The 21,139-nt window shown below is 35.4% G+C and overlaps 1 protein-coding gene across 1 annotated transcript; it reads right to left on the bottom strand.

Moving 5' to 3' along the window:
• Positions 1–19,605: 19,605 nt before the first annotated feature.
• LOC141719469 (cell division protein FtsZ homolog 2-1, chloroplastic-like) lies at positions 19,606–20,460 on the bottom strand. The gene has a single exon (XM_074521851.1). It carries the CDS (start codon positions 20,227–20,229, stop codon positions 19,606–19,608), a length of 624 nt encoding a protein of 207 aa, XP_074377952.1. The 5' UTR covers positions 20,230–20,460.
• Positions 20,461–21,139: the final 679 nt, after the last annotated feature.

The raw sequence follows: 21,139 nt of genomic DNA, 5'->3' as shown, positions 1-21,139 counted from the left end.
CTCTTATTAACTCTCCCAAATACATTTTCATCTTGAGTCTCTCTTTTATACTAAGGGCGTTAGCCACCATTTTGGCTTTCCCTGTATGATAAAGAATCTCATAATCGTAATCCTTGATTAGCTCTAACCACCTCCTCTGGCGCATTTTGAGCTCTTTCTGCGTGAAAATGTACTAGACCACTTACGGCTTATGTAAATCTCGCATTTCTCTCCATAAAAGTAGTGCCTCAAATCTTTAGGGCAAAACTATTGCCATGAGCCCAAGCTCATGGGTGGGGATATCGAATTTTATATTCCCTTAGTTGTCTTGATGCGTACGCGATTACCTTATTGTGTTGTATAAGAAGCACCCTAATTCCTTATGCGAAGCGTCACTACACATCACAAAATCTCCTTTTCTATCCGGCAACGCCATCATAGGGCCTGTCACCAACCTTTGCTTTAGTTCTTAAAAGTTGTTCTCGCATTTCTCTGTCCATTCGAACTTCTCAGTCTTACGAGTAAGCCGCGTTAAAGGGGCTACTATCTTTACAAACTTGAACGAACCTCCGGTAGTGACCGGCCAATCCTACCTCTGGTAGTCGACCTAACCATGGTCATCAATTCCTTAGTGGTCCTTTATTCATTCTTGTCAGGATCCTCCATGGGATCCTCCTCAGCAACTATCCCTTCTAGGACAACATCCTCAACCGCTACATCCTCAATATGAACATCATCTGGTCCCTCGTTAGGACGCTCTATCGGATCCACAATCTGATCCCCAGTACGTAGTAAAACATCATCACACTGTTGCTCCTCAACCTCAAGGTTCGGAGTCCCGCTACCATATACGATAATGAACTACGCTTCTATCACGCTATTTATAAGGGTTCCCATAAGGGTTTTAACTGTCAGTACTACGTTAGGTAGTCCGACTATGAACTTGGCAAGAGTTCTTATTATCTTAGTGAACTTATTATTTTAATGTCACATCATCCCTGAGGTTTATAACGCTTAGCTCTGATACCATTTCTGTAACACCCCCCAAATCCGGGGTCGGGGATTCGGGTTGTCACGAGTTCTATTTCCCTTATAAATACTTAATCTTAACAGTCAACCAACTACTGAGTACTGTGACCCTACAATATACACACACGCACACCACAAGTTATAGTCTCAGAGATGAATACCAAAAATAACACAAGTCATTTTATTCCACAATTATAAAGCGTTACACCTTAAAAGGGTTTCTGAATAAATTTACATTTCTTTGCCATTATTACAATTCATATAGATACATAAGTCTGGTACATCAGAAGTTGAAAGCCTAGCCTATTGGTAATTTCTACCTCAACTACAGCGGCATCAACGCTTCCAGAAACTGCGGAACGTTTCCTAACCGCTTGCGAATTGGAAGCTTGGTCTTGTTCATCTTTTCTATCTGTTGTTGTGTGATGAAAGAAGAAAGCAAGGGTGAGCAACAAGCCCACCGAAATAATATGTATAATAATTAACAATATATGAGCATTCTCATAGTACTCATGAAAGTCTTGGTCAAGAAGAAATGAACCAAGCTGATATCTTAACGTGACCAAGTCGCAAATATTCAATATATATATACATATATACTTTTCACAATCTTTGAAATCCTCTGACATGTATAATATACACAGAGTTCCAGTTTATAACTGTATAAAAATATCGTTGCAAGGTGATCTCATATATCTAACCTTGTCTAAACGTTTTTCTGAAAATCTTTGACATGCACACGATAATCATTTACTAGATTTAAGTCTAAAAGATGAAGTTACAAGATACTCCAATATACTGATATCTTTTCCGAATACTACTTGAACTACCACCGTTCAAGGTATAATCCATTTCAAAAGTTCATCACATAGATGAGACTACAAGATAAGATTTGAATAGATTCAATCCTTGAAATATCATTATAAATAATGAAGTTACGAGATACTTCATTAAGTCCCAATATATATACACACCTATATATACATATACATTTTATACACTCCTTGAAAACCTCTGTTATGAAAATTATAAATAGAGTTGTAATATCCAATGAATTTGGAAAGGAGAAAACCTTGGCATAAACCTGATATCTTGCTGATCAGGCAAAGATACCAATAAGTAACCTTTTCTACTAGTAGATGGATGAATTCCCCACTGATCATCACCCTGGCCATAATAGGACCTTATGCTGGGCTGCCACTCAGCCACTTACGCATTTGATGGACTCCCACTGAGCCACTTACACTTTCATGGACGCCCGCTGAGCCCATGTTGCTTATGCCGACTCAAATAGATGAACTTACTTCCCGAACGATGGGCAAGTAATCAAGATGTTTTCTCAAAACAGCAACCTCGTTGTGAATATAAAATACACCACTGAGCCGGATCCCTCAGGTTTTGAGCGAGTATTTAAATCCCCTTCGAAAGGAAGATCTTAAATATAAAAATGATTTTTGGGATCCGCTCTAACTTTTAAAAATCATTTTGAAGACTCGAAAACATTTTTAAGAATGTTTGGAGTAATGTTGATTTAATGAAATAAATCAGTCCCGATATATTAGAAAATATCTGAATATTATTATTTAAATAATATTCCCAAAAGGATAATCCTTATAAAAATAATTGAAGTAGAAGTTTATAAAACTTATACTTGAAATGAATAATAAATAACCAAAGATATACGATCTTTATTTAAATAATCAAAAATAAGTTTGATTATCGAAACATTATTCTTTAATAAAATAAAGAATATTATTTAATAAAATAAGCGGAGTCATAAGTCCTCGAATGAATATTCAAAATAATATTCATTAAATAAAATAAACGGAGTCATAAGTCCTCGAATGAATATTCAAACTAATATTCATTAATTAAAATAAAGTTATCGAATAAACCTTATTCGATCAATGGTTTTGAAAACTATTCATATATATATATATATATATATATATATATATATATATATATTATACTCGGGAACATTGACTCCCGGTTTAGAAAAATGTTCACCTTTGGGTTCCCTATACTAAGGGTATACGCAACTACTGCTTATCTCTAGCATATGTATTATGCAACTTATAAGCAATTGAATCAACAATTAGATATCAAGATTACGAAACAGACATGCATATATACCATATCAGCATGCTCCAATATATCACAAAATTTGCTAATAACAATCATGCACTTATCACAAGATAATGCATATACATATATTTACATCACAACAACCGTATAACGGGTAGAAAACTTGCCCGAGTGTTCCCGGATAGACTTAAGCTTAGAGTGGGTCTGATAACCTATGAACAACAACATAAGTCGGAATTAAACCCCGACCGCTTAAGAAACTAGACTTTAACCAATTGAACCCTAACGTTCGCTTATGGTAACTTCTACGCTTAACGAATCACATAAGTCATTCGAGTACCCTCGGCTCCACCATTTTTAATAAATTAAGCAGTAAGAATTTTAAGGCAATTCTTTCTTGAGTACCCTACCAACTGCCTATTCCACTTTATATAATTGTTTCATACTCCAATTAGTCATTTAAGGGCCTTAACCCAGGTTTTAAAGTAAATCGGGAATTACGACGGCTATGTTTACGCGATTACCAAATTTTATCCTACTCCAAATCAACCACAATTCAACCATACAACCAAACTCCATCCATAAAATACTAAAACAGCCCCAACACCTCAAGTTCTCCAATTTATATTATTCTCAAACATGAACTAAAACTATTTTTAAGTTTATTAACCAATAATCAAGATTTACAACTCCAAAAACATCACAAAACCAACCAATATCTAAACATTCAATAACCATGCTTCTCATGAACTATACTACTCATAATAAGCTCTTAATATTCAATAACAATGCTAGGTTAAGAGATTATACCTTCCTTGTGAGTAGGAGTAACTAATGAGCTTGAAACAACCTTGGAAAATCCTTACTAAAGCTTTATCTAAACAAAAACACAAGATCAAAATTTCAAGTTCTTGAAAAACACTATTCACTCTCTTCGTCCATGAATTTTAGGAAGAGATTGTGAAGGAATTTGAAACTTAAACTTATAGGATATCTATATCTATATACAAGGAACCTTAGATAATTACCTCACTAATTAACAAAGCTTGGAACTTGGATTTTGACTTTCTTGTCTTCGAAAAAGTGAAGAAGCCGAGAGCTTCTTGCTTGGAAAGGTGGAGAAAATGTGTTTTTGTGATTTGTGATTTGTTTTGTTGGTTGTTTTGCTTTTGTTTTGCTAAATTACCTTTTAACCATGGTAAATTTTGTGTGGTTCATAATCAACCAACAACACACTTTTTTTTGTCATGCTTAGGTCATCATTCTTATGTCATCTTCCCATGCTTGTCCTCTTCTTATTGGTTTGATGACATCATCATCACTAACCTCTTTGATTAACTCCTAATTACTTGCCTAATGACCGCTGATCTGTTATACGGTTCGCTTAACTTTCGTTCTCGTTTATCGTTTGAGGGATCATACCCGGGATCTTATTACTTGGGTTTCCTTAACCTTTCTCAATACATTATATTCCTTTTTATGATCCTCTATTATAATCCTTGAATTTAAATCCTTTTTATCCTGTTACCTTATACTCAATTCTTTCGGTATCTGGTGGATTTTCGGGAAAAATCAAAGTGTTCGAATTTGGATTCTGACGATCTTTACATACACTTATATACCATATAGAGTACTAATAAGATCTCAGAATAGCAATAGAAGAACATCTACAAGGTGTGGCATGAAAAGTTTTCTTATTCAACATAATCAGCAAAATCACTATTCATAAGGGTTTCAAAAATTCCAAAAATTGGGGTTATTACAAGTGATTTGAAAACTGGATAAAATAGATCAGATAATTGGATGAGCTTGCGCAAGTGGCCCATAACGGCCAGGAAGATGGCGTAAGAGGCTAAGTTGGTTGCACACCCTATTTAAACCACTTAGTCCATCGTGACAGAGACTTAGCTATTCTATGAGTTCCAGAACAAATTTTATGGGATGGCAGATAAGGCCGCCCGGTGATGATAGCCTGATCAGCTGTCTCATCATTGATCATCCAGTTTATATTTGGGCGAGATTTTGTAGTTCCCGTAACAGAACAAATCGTTTTGCGGTCCCCGTAACGGGACATATTTTTTTGTGGCTCTTGTAATGGAATAGATGGTTTGGAAATGAAAATAGCATGCTAAAATAGAACTCTGGTATTTGCACAGCACACGACCGATGTTTTTGTTTTACAGAGCATGCTAGTTGTTGATATCCAGTTTAGACTTGTTTTACTTGTTTTGTAACAAGTTATGAATTCTGTTCCTATAACTATTTATTATAAATTGTGTTACTTGTTATTCATATAATAGTATTGTTGAGCGATTGATCGCTCACTCTTGCAAAATGTTTTGTATATTCACATATTGTAGATGCCTAGGAGACCTTTCTATCATAGGCAGGGCCAGATTTTAGTTCCTCCCATCGGGCTCCTCTAAGATAGTTGTCAGACCAGGTGTGGTCTGTGAGTTGCTGTAAAAAGTTAGTTGTGTCAGGATATTTTTGTTAGGAAATGAATAACACACAGAGGAGGGTGAATGTGTTTTACTGTTTTTGGGGTTTTTTTGAATGTTTATGGTTGAACAAAGTAAATTAAATCTTGTAGTAAAATGTGTTCATGCAGAAATTAAGCTTGCAGAAAATAAAGAACACAAATCTTCAAAACTCACTTGATTTTATATTAAAATTAAGACTGTTTTGCTACAATATTTCTAGGCTCTTTGTTGATAAAGAGCTTAGCTTCTCCTTGAGAGTGTTACAAGAAATTTGATCTAAATTGTTACAACTGAGTAAAGGAACAGTGTTAACTTTATAATTCAATTAACTGCTATTTTACACAGTGTACAATAAGACATTCTATTAGCTTTTCTAAACTGTCACTGGTTATTTCTATTTATAGAAAAGTAGATCTTTCATTTCTGGCTTAGCATATCTTTAGCATCCTATGATAATTTAACCTTTCTCTGTCAGTTAATCTTCACCATTGATCTTGCATATTCTTCAAGCTGCTTTTTATAGACTTGTCAATCCAGCTGTTTAGATTGTTTGTTGATTGTTAATCTTGAATATTGAACTGGTGTGTGATTTTTTACTTTGAGAATTTTACTCGAGATCTCCAATTAGGCATATAGAGTTCTTGACATCTCGATAAGTATAATGACTTATCGAGATCTCTAATGCTCTAGTGAATTTGACTTATAGAGGTCTCTGAGTTCTCGAATGAAACTTTAGCTTGTCGAGATCTCTCAGCATCAGGTGTTCACTTTGTCTTGTCGACAACTTAGAGTTCTCTAGTGAATTTTGACTTATCGATATCTCTGAGTTCTCTAGTGGACTTTAACTTATCGATAAATCAGATTTCTCTAATGAATGTAGACTTATCGATAACTCTGAGTTCTCTAGTGAAGAAATGACTTGTCGATATCTCCAATCTTCATGTCTTCTTGACTTGTCGATATCTCACTGAGTTCTCTAGTAACTTTCCTGACTTCTCGATAAGTCATTTGGAGTTCTCGAATGACTTTTCTATAACACTAAATCTGTGATATGTAGAGATCCTGACTTAGAGTATTTTTATCCAAACAGATTTATTCAACTCCAAGCTTCGTCAAAATTCTTCTGAGGCATGATCTTCTTGATCTTCTTCCATATAGAATCCTTAGGCTTGATACTATTTTAGAAAAAGACTCCAGTCTTCTCCTTTACATTTTTACAAATTTAAATGTTACAAGTACAAAATACAAATTAAGATAACAATACAACTTACTTAGGGTTGACAAAATGTCTTAGTGTTATTAAAGTACAGGCATGTCTTTTATAACAATCTCCCCCAATTTGTGAGAAGATTGCTTAACACAAATTCATGCCTGTTAACAAGACTAACCACAAGTTTAAAATGATGCAAGATAAAACTAATACATAAAGCTTGATAGAATTAGAACTTATGCAACATAAGATTCATAATGTTGAATGGTTACAAGTATCAGGTAAAGACAGTTTTTGTGTCTGCTTCTTCTCTAAGTTTATCCTTCAAGTGGTCAAGAATTTCAAGTTCTTCTATGATAGGTGTTCCACTTAGAGCTTCTACAAGTTTTTTCTTGCTACCTTAGGATAACCATTGTCAAGAAACTCTATACAGAATCTTGCGAATCCACCAACTTTGATATTTAGAAATCTCCCATCTTTGGAAAAATTTGCTCATTCCTTTTGCTTTCAACTCTTCAGATCTTTTTATGTACATATTTATTTCTTCATCATGCCTCCTTCTTCTTTCTTCAGCTTCAACCTCATTTCTTTTCTTTGTTTCCTCCCTTACAATCAACCATTTAGCTAGAGTTGATCTCCATGCCCTTGTAGCAGTATCCTTGTCCTTTAACGAACTTATCACTCTCTTAATTTCTGTGGGAGACAAAGAATCCATTAAGTTTTTACCAAGAAGAGTGAATGTACCATCCTTAAAATAAATTCTAACTTCTCTCAGGGATACAATCCAAACGATAACAATTTCCTCAGCTAGATGTTGGAAATGGTCTTCATCTGAGGTGCACCAATTTAGAGGTAGAAAGTCAGACTTTTTAAAATAATTCCAGATGGCCCTTTCAGTGACTTCTTCTTTCTTTGTAGACTTGACTTTCTTAGGTTTTCTCCAAACAGATTTGAGCTTGAATTTTAGTGAAGGTTTGGCTAAAGGTAGGGTTGTCATTTTCTTGAGATTAGTTTGGCTTGAGGTGATTGGAATTTTTAGGAAGGAGTTGGCTGTTTATTTGTACAGAAATTTTGCCTTTGAGATTTGTGGTGGTTTTATGTTTGAGATAGTTGATGTTGTAGGTTGAGCTGAGGTTTGGGTTGATTGTGTTTGGATTTTTAGGGTTTTCTGAGTTTCTGAATCATCATGAGGCTTATTGCTCTTCCTCTCACCTCTTCTCTTCCTTTCTTCATCTTTCTTGTCATCGTCCTTCTTCTTCTCTCCACTCTTGCTGTCAGATGGCTTACTGGAATGACTTGGATTTGAGCTAGAAGGATTTTGATCACCTTTCTTCTGCTCATCATCATCCAAGTCATCCTTGTTGATTTGTGTTTTGGGCAAGTTGGCTTCTGCATTGTCCAGATATCTCCTCAGTAGCTTTATCATTTCCATATCATCATTTTTCTTGTTTTTATTAGCTCTGAAGTCAGTTCCTCGGATCATGATAAGCTTTTTGTTGCTCATGACACATTGTTTGGGGATCTGAAAATGTTTAAAGTGATTGGTGCTTGGATAGATGTATGCTATACCATTGCTTGGCTGTAGATATGCTTCAGGAAAAGCAGCCATTTGAGTATTCCTCAATTCACTCAATAGCAAGGTATCTTCATGAGTTATAACTTTGACTTTGTTGATGAAGATATCTAACTCAGATGCCCTCCTTGAGACAAGGTAATTGAGAGACACCTGCATACATCTGTCTGTCCCTAAGTCATTTGCATTGATCACTATCATATTATGCAAAAAGTTATCCTAATTGACTATGATCACTCTTATGAAATTAATTGTCTTGTCCAGGGCCTTCTTGTATGTGAAGTGATTATTATTGAGAGAAGCTTTTAAAGCTGTGAGTAGTTCATCAAACTCTCTGCTTAGACTAGGTCTTTCAGCAGCCCTAATAAGTCTCTCCATGTCAAGATCAACTTTTTTAGATTTCTTTTCAGCACCTTGGACTTGCTGTTGAGATGACCTTGATCGTGTCAACCTAGCCTCTATCTCTCCCTTAGTCTTGTTGACAGGCATTAGAAGGGAAGTAGGGATTTCCGGCCTTACTTGTTCAGGCAAAGAAGGTAGTGGTATGTTGAGTTTACCCATGATGGCTCTCAAAGTATGGAATTCTGCATTTGAAGATGCTTATGTGAGTCCACCAGGGTTTGGATATATGTTTATTGACTCTTGACAAGAGATGTCAAGGCCTGAGCTTGTGTAGTGAGAGAAGAGTTGGAGTCTTGAAATTCTGTGACTTGACCTTATAGAGACTGAATTTGCAGATTTGTTGAAGTGGATCCAGGCTGATAAGAGCTGCTAGATGTGCCAAAGTGTTCTTCTACTACCTGTTTGATCCCTTCTATTAGCAAAACTGAAGGCTTATATCTGCTCTGGTGAAGTTGATCCAACTGGACCTTGGTCTCATTTGAGTGAGTAATTTGTTGTTGGACCACTGTATGGAGATTGACGAAAGATAGTTTGAGGTTTTTGACTTCCTTCTCAATAGAGGCAAGTTCTATCATATCCATTTGCTCAGTAAAATGCCTGAATTTAGTAGAGATCTGCTCTTGAAATGATATGATCTTGTCCATTTTCTCATTCACCAATTTTCTGATTCTGTCTTCATGGCCAGTAAGCTTGATTTCAAGAGCCTAACCAAACAGATGAAATGCTTTGAGCTGAGCTTTGTATACATCTGTAATGGCATCATAGACAGCTTTTGGACTCAAGTCTTTTGCATTGCTGCCCAGAATAGTAACATACTCTTTTCTGAATCTGGCCAGAACTTGATTCATCTCCAAGGAAAAATCATCAGACAACTATGCATCCACATTTCCATCTTGCTCAACATTATTGACAATTTTCTCCTTTTATTCCTCAACCTCTTCATTGTAAGCAAGCATAATAGCTTGATAGTCCTGGTTGCTCATATTTGAAGTCAGGAGATGCTGTGAGATGTTGGCCAGTCCAGATATCTGCTCTACTAGTAGATCATCTACATAAGCTGGTTAAGAAGTTGTGCTAGATTGATTACCAGTGATTCTCATGTCTAGCATAGAATAAGGATAAGTCTTAAATCTTTCAATCATGAAAGGTGTTAACTTAAGACATACTGGAACCTTATTCTTAGTAAGAAGTGATCCAAATAGAATTTTGGATACTTGCTTACAACTGCCAATTAGTGTTCTATTCACACCTTCTAGCATGTGTATGTCATTCACCTTATAATTTAAAGCTGACATAATAAATCTAGGCAGAAAGATCTCCTTACCTCTTAATTCCAATGAAATAGTCAACCTGGTGCTCAGCTCCTCCAATATGTAGTGTCCTATATTTATCTGTTTGTTGTGAGCCATCGAGTAGACCAGTTTGTGGATATGTTGTCAAATCCTGAGTTTCTACAAGTAAATGTCCTTATCACAGAGTCAAATAGGAATGACCATTTCCTCCTCAGATACTTCTTATTCATGCTGGCCAGATTAATCCTCTCAGAATAGTTTATGAAGTCCATGAACTCATGTAGCTCATCCTAAGTTGGAGCCTCCATCAGATTGTCAGTGGGAATGCCCAAAGCCTTGTTGACATCATCCTCAAGAATCTCCACTTGCTGCCCCTTAATGGTGCAGTTTATCACTATAGCTGCAGCTTGATTCTAATGCACAACTATCATGGTTGTTGCTGTGTTCTAGAAATCACCGAGCACATCTAAATACAACACATGATTAGTAGTAAGAGCACCTACAAAGTAGGTCTCAGAAAGGAACTTAACAAAGCACTGAAAAACTTCAGGTGCTTGATTTGCATCTAGAAATGCAAGAATGTTGGTTTTCTTGGGGAGAAAGGGTACAAGATTGTTAGTTGCCATTGATATGAGTATGAATTTTAGTGGGTTAAAGAGATTTATGAGAAATAAGGGAAAATTAGAGAGAAATCGGTTTTGGATTGGAAGTTAGGTCACTTTAGATCTCGAAAGTTGTAAGTAAGTGTATGTATCGAGAAGTCTGGGTATTTATAGTAAAAGCAAATGACTTGTCGAGAACTCAAAAAAGGATGCTTAGAATTGGCCTATCGAGAAGTCATTTTTAAGAAATGAAATACATGTCGAGAAGTCATTTTAAATTACTCTTATAGAGAACTCAAAATTGACGAGATGTCAAATAAATACCTAGTTTGTCCAAAAAGTGGACTAAATTAATTCCAACTTCTATTTGAATAAATTCAAAATAAAATTAGAATAACTTTTCCAAAAGTATTTTACCAAAATAATTTATTGATTTAAATTATTTCAGTTCTGAGTTATTGATAAGTCAAAAATTGTACTCGTAGAGAATTATGTGAACTATCAATACTAGAGAACTCTTCAAGGACTTATCGATAGGCCATTTTTAAGCCTATCGAGAAGTCATTCGAGAAGTCAGTAAATTGACTTATCGAGGACTCACTCGAGAAGTCCTAAAATGACTTGTCGAGAAGTCAATTTTGACTTATCGAGAATTCAGTTCTCTATATACTTTTGGTTTTTGTAATTCTGCCTTGTGTTAATTTTACATATTAAGAATGTAAATTAACAACTGAGCAGTTTACTTAGAATTTAAAAAATTTCCAAGTTGAAGTTGAATAACAAATATGTAGAGATTTCTGAAATATTTATAATTCATATTTCAGTTAATTTCCAATTAAATCAAATTAATTTTGATTTATCGGAGATTAATCTGCTGCAAGACATTAGCTGAGTTCTTTCCTTAGGATGAGGAATTAAGAATTCCAATTTCACCTACCAGTCTAGTGAAAGTTGCTTCATCCAAAGGTTTAGTAAAAATGTCAGCTAACTGTTTTTCTGTTGGAACAAAAATGAGCTCAATAGTACCATTTGTAACATGTTCTCTACTAAAATGGTACCTTACATCAATGTGCTTTGTCCTAGAATGATTAACTGGATTAGCTACTGTAGATATAACACTAGTATTATCACACATAATAGGAATTTTGTGTAACACTAGGCCATAATTCATTAGTTGATTTCTAATCCAAAGCATTTGAGCACAACAACTTCCTGCAGCTATGTATTTAGCTTCAGCTGTAGAAGTTGATACAGACTGTTGTTTCTTGCTATACCAGGATACAAGTCTTTGTCCAAGATATTGACAGCTTCCACTGGTACTCTTTCTGTCAACCCTGCATCCAGCAAAATCTATATATGTGTAACCAACAGCTTCAAAACCAGTTCCCTTAGGATACCATAGTCCCAAGTTTGGAGTTCCCTTTAAATATATGAAGATCCTCTTTACAGCCATCAAATGTAATTTTTTTGGATTGGCTTGAAATCTTCCCATCAGAATCACTATCAATGTTGAGGTTTTCAAATGCAAGGGCTTTAGCGCCATTATCATCAAGGCATTCCAAGCCTGGACACTTATCATCATCAAAAGTCACATCTGTGCTCTCTATAATCTTCTTTTTGATTAATCACATAAACTTTGTAGGCTGTTCTTTACAGTGAATATCACAGAAAAATTGCTTCAAAAACCTTTGAGTCAAATTTTCCCACATATTCAGAGTTGTCTTTCAAAAGGTAACACTTGCTTCCAAACACATGAAGATGCTTCACGGTAGGCTTTCTTTTAGACATGATTGAGGTGTTCTAGCAGCTGAGAAATCTTGAACAATGCCTTTGCCTTTGCAGAATTCACTCAATGTTGTATTTCTGAATTCTGTTCCACTGTCACTTCTCAAACATTTCACACAATTATAATCTTCAGCCTGTTTTTCTATCTTCTTGATGTGATTAATTATGATATGTGGAGTTTCATTTTCAGAGTGCATAAACTCTACCCAAGTGTATCTTGAGAAATCATCCACTATCACAAGTGCATATTTGTTCCTTGAAATTGATAAGACATTTACTGGCCCAAACAAGTTCATATGAATTAGTTGCAAAAGAGTACTTATAGAATTCACAGTTATTGACTTGTGACTTGATCTCTTCATTTTTCCTCTTTGACAAGATTCACAAACTTTAACTTGAGCAAACTCCAGTTTAGGCATGTCTCTTACCAACTCCTTTTTGACCAAGGTGTTAGTTGCCTTGAAATTCAGGTGAGATAGTTTTTTATGCCAAAGCTTGCTTTGTTCTTCTGATGTCTTGGTGTATAAGCAAAAATACCATCCTTATTTGTTGAGTCAAAATCTGCAACAAACAAGCTCTCTTTTCTTGCTCCTTTCAAAGAAACTTCACCGGTTTTCTTGCTGATAAAAGTGTATTCTTCTTTGTTGAATAAGACTTCAAAGCCTTTGTCTGCAAATTGGCTGACACTGAGAAGATTCACTTCAAGACCAGCTACCAGTGTTACATCATCAATGACAACATTTTCAGAAATAATCTTGCCATATCCCATTGTGAATCCTTTGTTGTTATCTCCAAAGGTCACCAAAGGGCCAGCTTTCTCCTCAAACTGCGATAGCAGGGCTTTATCACCTGTCATATGTCTGGAACATCCACTGTCTATGATCCAGATGACTTCCTTTACTTTGCCCTGCACACAATGAGTTCTAAGTGTGTTTAGCAACCCAAGCAGTGTTGGGTAAATTCTTCTTGTTAACTGATTTAGCAGAAGTAGAATGAGTAGTTTAAGATAAAATAGAGTTCATTGACTGTTGAGATTTTTCCCTTTCTGTTGTAGATCCAGTTCTTGTTTCTTTAAGGTCTACTCTCAATTTGTAGCAACTCTTCATCACGTTCAAATTATAAGGGATGCATTCAAACTTGTCACATAATGAGTAGGGATCATTTGCATTTGCTTCATTGTATTTGCAAGCTCCTTCAGTTGGCTTTCTAACTGCCTTTATACAAAGGTGAGTTAGGTGATTCACAAAGCCACATTTATCATATTTCTTTCTTGGAGCATCTGCAACATAAACAAAATTGTTGCTTTTGTTTATCCCTATTTTCCATTTCTATTTTCTTTTTTCTTTCTTGCATCTCCAGTTTTGGTTTCTTTAACAGGAGTCTTGGGACTATGTTTGTTCATAAGCTTCTCTTCAGTATTGGAAGATTGAACTGATTGTTCAGTTTTCTTCTCTTTATCCTCATCAACAATTTATTGCTTGATAATCAGTTCTTCTTCACTGAAGTTGACTTCACATGCTTTGAATATAGGTGCATTAACCTCTTTCAAAAAGGTTGGAGCATTTTCAGTTTTCTTTGCTTTCCCTTTGTCACCTACAATCTTCTTTTTGTCATTCATGGCATCATAGTCAAGGCCAATAGCAATGTTTGCACATGGCTTATTCTTCTCATGGTACTATCCGACCAGTTCAGATGCATTTCTGAAAGATTTCATCTTCACTTCATTCTTTTCTAGCTTCTCCCTTAGCACTGCTTCAATTTCATTTGTACACTTGAGCTTGTTCTTTAGATATGCATTTTCTTGTTTTAAAGCTTCAAGCTCCCCCAACAACAATTTAGTTTCTTGCTTCTTACTTTCAAGCTTCTCATTCATCTTTGTTAATCTGCTAACTTCTTCATTAACAGCAACAATGCTTGTGTGAATGTGAAATATTTCTATGCTCATCTTTTCAACAGTTTCCTTATATTGATTCTCAAAAAAATCAATGGTGGTAAGAGTTGGTGCCTGTGCTTCTGATGAGGATGATTCACCTTGCTCCAAAGCCATTGGAGCATAGTTTTCAACTTCCTTATCTTCATCATTATCTGAATCATCTCAACTCTTTCCCTCTGCAATATAAGCTTTGCTTTGCTGCTTTTTCAGAAGAGCTTCATACTTTGCTTCTAGTTCAGAGCTTCATACTTTGCTTCCAGTTCAAGATAAACTTTGTCTTTCTTTGCTTTCTTGGGTTTCCTGCATTCTGTAGCAAAGTGGCCTAGTTCATCACAATTGAAACACCTTATATTAGATCTGTCAACAGATCCAGTTTTGTAGCCATTCTTACAATCAGAATTGTACTTCCCTTTTTCTTTCTAGCTGCTGTCTTTGTTGAAAGACTGTCCTTTACTCTTGAAGTATCTTGGCTTCTTTACTCTAATATTAGAGAATTTCTATCTAAATAGGCCATTGACTGATCTAGCTCATCTAGTTCTTCAAGAGTGTAGAACTCATCTTTTTCCAATTTCAGAATGACTTGTTCCTGTGAATCATTTGTTCTTTGCTCACTTGTTGAGGCAACTAGAGTTTGAGATCTTGGTGTATCATTAGATGTTTGGCTTTCATTTACAATTAAAGCACATCCAGTTCTTCAAGAGTGTAAAACTCATCCTTTTTCAACTCTAAGATGACTTGCTCCTGTGAATCATTTGTTCTCTGCTCACTTGATAAGGCATATAAAGTTTGGTGTCTTAGTTCATTATTAAATGAGTGGTTTTCATTAACAATTAAAGCACTTGAGCCATCCACCACATGTCCTTGACCAGATCTCAATGATTGCCTTTAAATCATCTCTAGTTCATATGTTTTGAGAATTCCATATAGGACTTTAAGTGTTATTCTGCTCAAGTCTCTCCCTTCCCTGTTTACTGAGATTTTATGTTCCAAATGATCAGGGACAGTAAGAAAGAACTTTAGGTTCACTTCTTCAGCTTTATAGCTTATTGAATCTTTCAAACACATCAGTAATGCTTTCCTTTGGCTTTGTCATAAATCCCTCATACTGTGAGATCAGTATTCTTCTTTGGTTTGACCTAACTTCCTCAATTCCCTCACAGAGTATCTCAATCTTTTCCCGTATTTGCTTGGCAGTGTCACAGTTGACAATGTTGTTGTACATCACATTGTCAAGTGACTCAATCAATATTAATTGTAAGCTACTATCCAGGGAAACTTTCTCTTTTTCAGGCTCAGTATTCTCAGAAGGATCTTTTGGAGCATAATGAGCTGGGATAACCATGTCTCCATCTGTAGATTCCTCAACTCTAACCATAGGAATAAAGGGCCCATTCTTGAGGATCTGAATGTAGAGGGGATTGGCCATCCTGATAAACAGCATCATTTTCTTTTTCCAAAGAGTGTAGTTAGCTTTGTCAAAGGTAGGAATTTTGATGCTACGGATTTTCTGTGTATTCATTCTTCCAAGATCTTGAATCTGTTTACTTTCAAATTTTGCTCAGATACCACTTGTTAGGAAATGAATAGCACACAGAGGGGGGGGGGGGTGAATGTGTTTTACTATTTTTGGGATTTTCTTGAATGTTTATGGTTGAACAAAGTAAATTGAATCTTATAGTAAAATGTGTTCATGCAGAAATTAAGCTTGCATAAAATAAAAAACACAAATCTTCAAAAATCACTTAATTTTATATTAAAATTAAGACTGTTTTGCTATAAAATTTCTAGGCTCTTTGTTGATAAAGAGCTTAGCTTCTCCTTGAGAGTGTTACAAGAAATTTAATCTAAATTGTTACAACTGACTACAGGACCAGTGTTAACTTTATAATTCAGTTAACTGCTGGTTTACACAGTGTATAATAAGACATGCTATTAGCTATTCTAAACTGTCACTTGTCATTTCTATTTATAGAAAAGTAGATCTTCCATTTTTGGCTTAGCATATCTTTAGCATCCTCTGATAATTTTAATCTTCCTCCGTCAGTTAATCTTCAACATTGATCTTGCACATTTTCAAGCTGCTTTTTGTAGACTTTTTAATCCAGCTGTTTGGATTGTTTGTTGATTGTTAATCTTGAATATTAAACTGGTCTGTGATTTTCTACTTTAAGAATTTTACTCGAGATCTCCAATTAGGCACATAGAGATCTTGACATCTCGATAAGTATAATGACTTATCGAGATCTCTAATGCTCTAGTGAATTTGACTTATAGAGGTATCTGAGTTTTTGAATGAAACTTTAGCTTGTTGAGATCTCTCAACATCTTGTCTTCACTTTGTCTTATCGACAACTTAGAGTTCTCTAGTGAATTTTGACTTATCGATATCTCTGAGTTCTCTAGTGGACTTTGACTTATCGATAACACAGAGTTCTCTGATGAATGTAGACTTGTCGATAACTCTGAGTTCTCTAGTGAACAAATGACTTGTCGATATCTCCAATCTTCATGTCTTTTTGACTTGTCGATATCTCACTGAGTTCTCTAGTAGCTTTCCTGACTTCTCGATAAGTCATTTGGAATTCTCGAATGACTTCTCTATAACACTAAATCTATGACTTGTAGAGATCCTGACTTAGAGTATTTTTATCCAAACAGATTTATTTAACTCCAAACTTCTTCAAAATTCTTCTGAGGCATGATCTTCTTGATCTTCTTCCAGATAGAATCCTTAGGCTTGATACTGCTTCAGGAAAAAGACACCAGTCTGCTCTTTTGCATCTTTACAAACTTTAAATGTTACCAGTACAAAATACAAATTAAGATAACAATACAACTTACTTAGGGTTGACAAAATATATTAGTCTTGTTAAAGTACATGCATGTCTTTTATAACAGTTTTAAATAAGTTGGTTTGTATTAAATGTGTAACCTACATCATACTTGAACCTGGAAAAGATCTTGTTAAGGGATTGTGTTTATATTGTAATAAGAATGAGTGGGTTGTATTATATTTGTGGTTTATTGATGTTCGTGACGTCAACTCTTGACCTCGGGGTTGAGGCCATCACAGGTTGGTATCAGAGATACAGGTTTAAGTCCCTAATTTAGGTTAGGAATAGAGTCGGAAAGGTGTAAAATTGGTGTTTAAAGGTGTGAGTCAGCAACTCATATAGAGGAGTGGGTTTAAGAATCCAGTCATGGGTTCGAAGGCCTAACCCTGGCATCTATTGAGGTTTTTTGGAACTGCCCTGATCTTTAATGTGTCTCCCTTGGGTATATGTACTATTGGAAATGGCCAATAGGGGTTTCTAGTTATCCCTCTTGCGAGAACGAGTTCGATCATGTGAGTTCAACTAGTTGTTATGATAGTAAGTCGGTGACTGCTATGATAGCAAAATTTGGCCATGTATTCAACTTATGTTGTTAGTGTTGCACTGTTATCATTGTTGTTACTTTTATTATTGTATTTGGTGTTGATTTTGTTAAATTTAGCCACTCATTATAGATGGACCCTAATTAAATGAGGATGGGAATATGTTAGGAATATGTTGTGAACTTGATGATATATTGAACAAAACACCTTAGTAGATTTTAACTTAGTGTTATTTTAGCTCTCGACGGATGATCTAATATAGTCCCGACGGATGATCTTTACAGTCCCGACGGATGATAATTTGACATCCATCGAGAGTGTAGCTTATGTAATAATAAGTCTTGTAGCATATTTCTACAAACAACAATGTTTTAGTTGAGTAGATTCTATACGATTCTTTAAGTCATGTTGACTACTAGTTTGATATGCAGAATAGGTTGGCTAATTGTAAATATAAGATGTCTTGTAATTCTGCATAAGTGAAATAGAATCAAGTGACAAAAAGACTCCCGACGGATGATCTAAAAAGACTCCCGACAGATAATCAACAAGGCTCCCGACGGATGACCAACATAGTCCCGACGGATGATGATATTCAATATAGTAGTTGAGAGTGACAACACAGTCACATGCATCGGGTGTTTGAAAATGGAATGTGGCAGCCTAATTGCAGGATTGAGAGAACAAAGAAGCATTACCATTTCCATGCAATTATGAAGATATTTAAAGATGTTGGATAGAGTAATGTAGCAGCATGAAGTTTGTCTTATTGTCTTGTCTTACTTTTATGTAAGTTGGTGATATATAAATCAAGTGTAGCAAGTAGAACAACTAACTAAGTAAGCATTATTTTTAAAGATATAGAAAAAGTTGTATCTGTTAAGAATCTCTTTGTAATTCCGTAAGTACGCTTCTGTGAAACACTATCGGGATAAGAACTAATGAATTCGGGAAAGACCAATCATGTATGAATTCGAGGAATAAGATTTTCAAAAAGTGAAGGTAAGATTAGTAATAACCTCTTGTTAGAAATACTCGGCGATAAAAACAGGATTTTATATGAAATATAATGATACATCTACGCAGCTTAAGGACCGTGACATAAGGCATCCTAATATTGATCTAGAATATTTGCGATAAGGTTCGCACTGAAAGGGACAAGGAGTTTACATATGAGGAAATTTTGGATTTTTTTTCTTACACTGAACACGAGATATAGGCTATAGTCCAATTGATCAAAGGCTATGATTGAGAAATCTATTATCATCAAGGAAAGGCCAATGTAGTGACTGACATTTTATGTAGGAAAAGATATATTGAGGATGATAAGTCTCAGAATAACTGATGAGAAGGATCGCATGAAGAGAGCCCTTTATTACTTAACAGGAAGACTTAAAGATGCCTAAAAATGTTAAGAAATGAAACTCTAGCACTAGTAAGAGTGATGGAGGGGGAAACGAATAAGTTGAAGGAGCATTCCAAATACTAGAAGATGCGCTAATATTCCATATTTTAGATTTTTTAAGGAAGATGAAGTAACCAATTGACGTTAATCGAATTATCGACAATAACGAGTTATCATGCGGGCATTGGAACGGCTACAAAGCGTTGTACAGAAGAAAGAATCGTTCTCCCTCAGGTTGGGAAGAAGTTGGTAAGCAGAGGATACTTGGACCATAGTTCCTAGAACTTATCAGAACCCACTAGTGGCAGCCTAGGATAAACAATAGAAATATGCACCACCAAAATATGCCCACCTGAGACAAAGCTGCCAAGTACATTTGGAGACTCGCTTGACTCTAATATAATTGCAACCACCAAAATTAATGGACAATGTAGGCATATAATATGATCTAATTAAGAAAGCACGAACTTACAGTAACAAAGACCATGTCTGCACCATCAATTGCATCTTCAATGGCTTCCCTGCTTTCTTTTGCTGCATTCATGCCAATATCCGGGTTCCCACCAGCACCAAGGCCGCGGGTGAGATCTTGTCCAATCTGCAAACGTTGCTCCACATATACAGGAGAAGTCCTCATTGCCTGAATATCAGTATTAACTATCCAAAACTCTACACCCTTCATCGCACTCTCAATCATACGATTAACTGCATTCGACCCTCCTCCTCCGACACCTACAACTTTGATCCTAGCTACATTATAACCATTCGAGCTCAACGAATCTCTTGAACTCTCAGTATCACTTGAACTCGGACTATCCTGTCTAGGATTAGTCAATGTCTTGCTACCCTCACCCCTTAGCATAGAAATTTCCGGATGTAAATTAAGAAACGAGTCTTTACTTTGATATCTATTCACACCCGGAGAATTTGCTGAACATTTAACCCCAACTTTCACATCACACATTTTCTTGTAGCTAACCCTACTCGATTTATCGACTAAAACTCCAGCATTGAGAAAAGTGAAAATCCCCAAAGGGTTTCGAGTATCGCAGGGCGATACACGCGTAGCCATTCCGTAAACTTCAAACCCTCGAATTTAAAATACTATAACAAGGCCCAATTCTCTATTACTATGTAAAATTTACTTTCAATATCAGTCCTGAAATTCCTGTAATTAGCAAAAACTCAAAATAAGAGCCTAAGAGTTGGACTCGTGATGAGTGCGTGTATAATTAATTAGCAAAAAAACTAAAGAATTTAATAGAAGCCAAAGAATGAAAGTAATAAAATTAGGCTAGAAAACCTAAAAGGAAGATTAGGAAAAAGACTAAATTAAATAAAGATAATTAAGTAACGAAATAGAGGTAAAATGGAGTAACAAAAAATGAAGTATGAATAAGTAGTTGAATTAAAAATGTAGAAAACGAAATAGACGCGTGTACCTGGGAGTGGAGGAAATAATGGTTGTTCGGCTGGTAGCAAGAAAGAAGAGTGGGGTGTGTTGTTGGGGGGGAGAGAGAGATGCTGATGTTTTTGTTGGTTTAGTCAACTTTTTTATCGTTGATGCTGACTACTTTTGAGAGATACTAAACTTTACAACTCTAGGCTGCCTGCAATTCTCGCCTCTAATTGGGATTCGGTTCGGGTTCAATGTACCTAATTTCTTTTAGTCCAACTCAAACTCGATCAATTGAAAATAAGTTCAAAAATTATGATACAAAACAAACATGGTCCAATTATCCCAAACTAATCCGTTTAACCGGAAACGATTCAAAATTAAATATAATAAATAAGTTTTAATTTACAACATTACAAAATAAAATATTATGCCGAATCTGCGCAGGAAATAGAAACATAACAAAATACAATATTATAAATATTTTATACAAATATAACCAGATATAAATATATGTATATATATATTGATTATTTAAATAAATAAGTCGAATTCGGTTATTTCATGTCAACTCAAAAATGACCTG

Source organism: Apium graveolens, chromosome 4 (assembly GCF_009905375.1).
Source record: "Apium graveolens cultivar Ventura chromosome 4, ASM990537v1, whole genome shotgun sequence".
Classification (NCBI taxonomy): domain Eukaryota; kingdom Viridiplantae; phylum Streptophyta; class Magnoliopsida; order Apiales; family Apiaceae; genus Apium; species Apium graveolens.
Note: the sequence above shows the minus strand (reverse complement) of the source record. Positions and strands in the feature narration are given on the sequence as shown.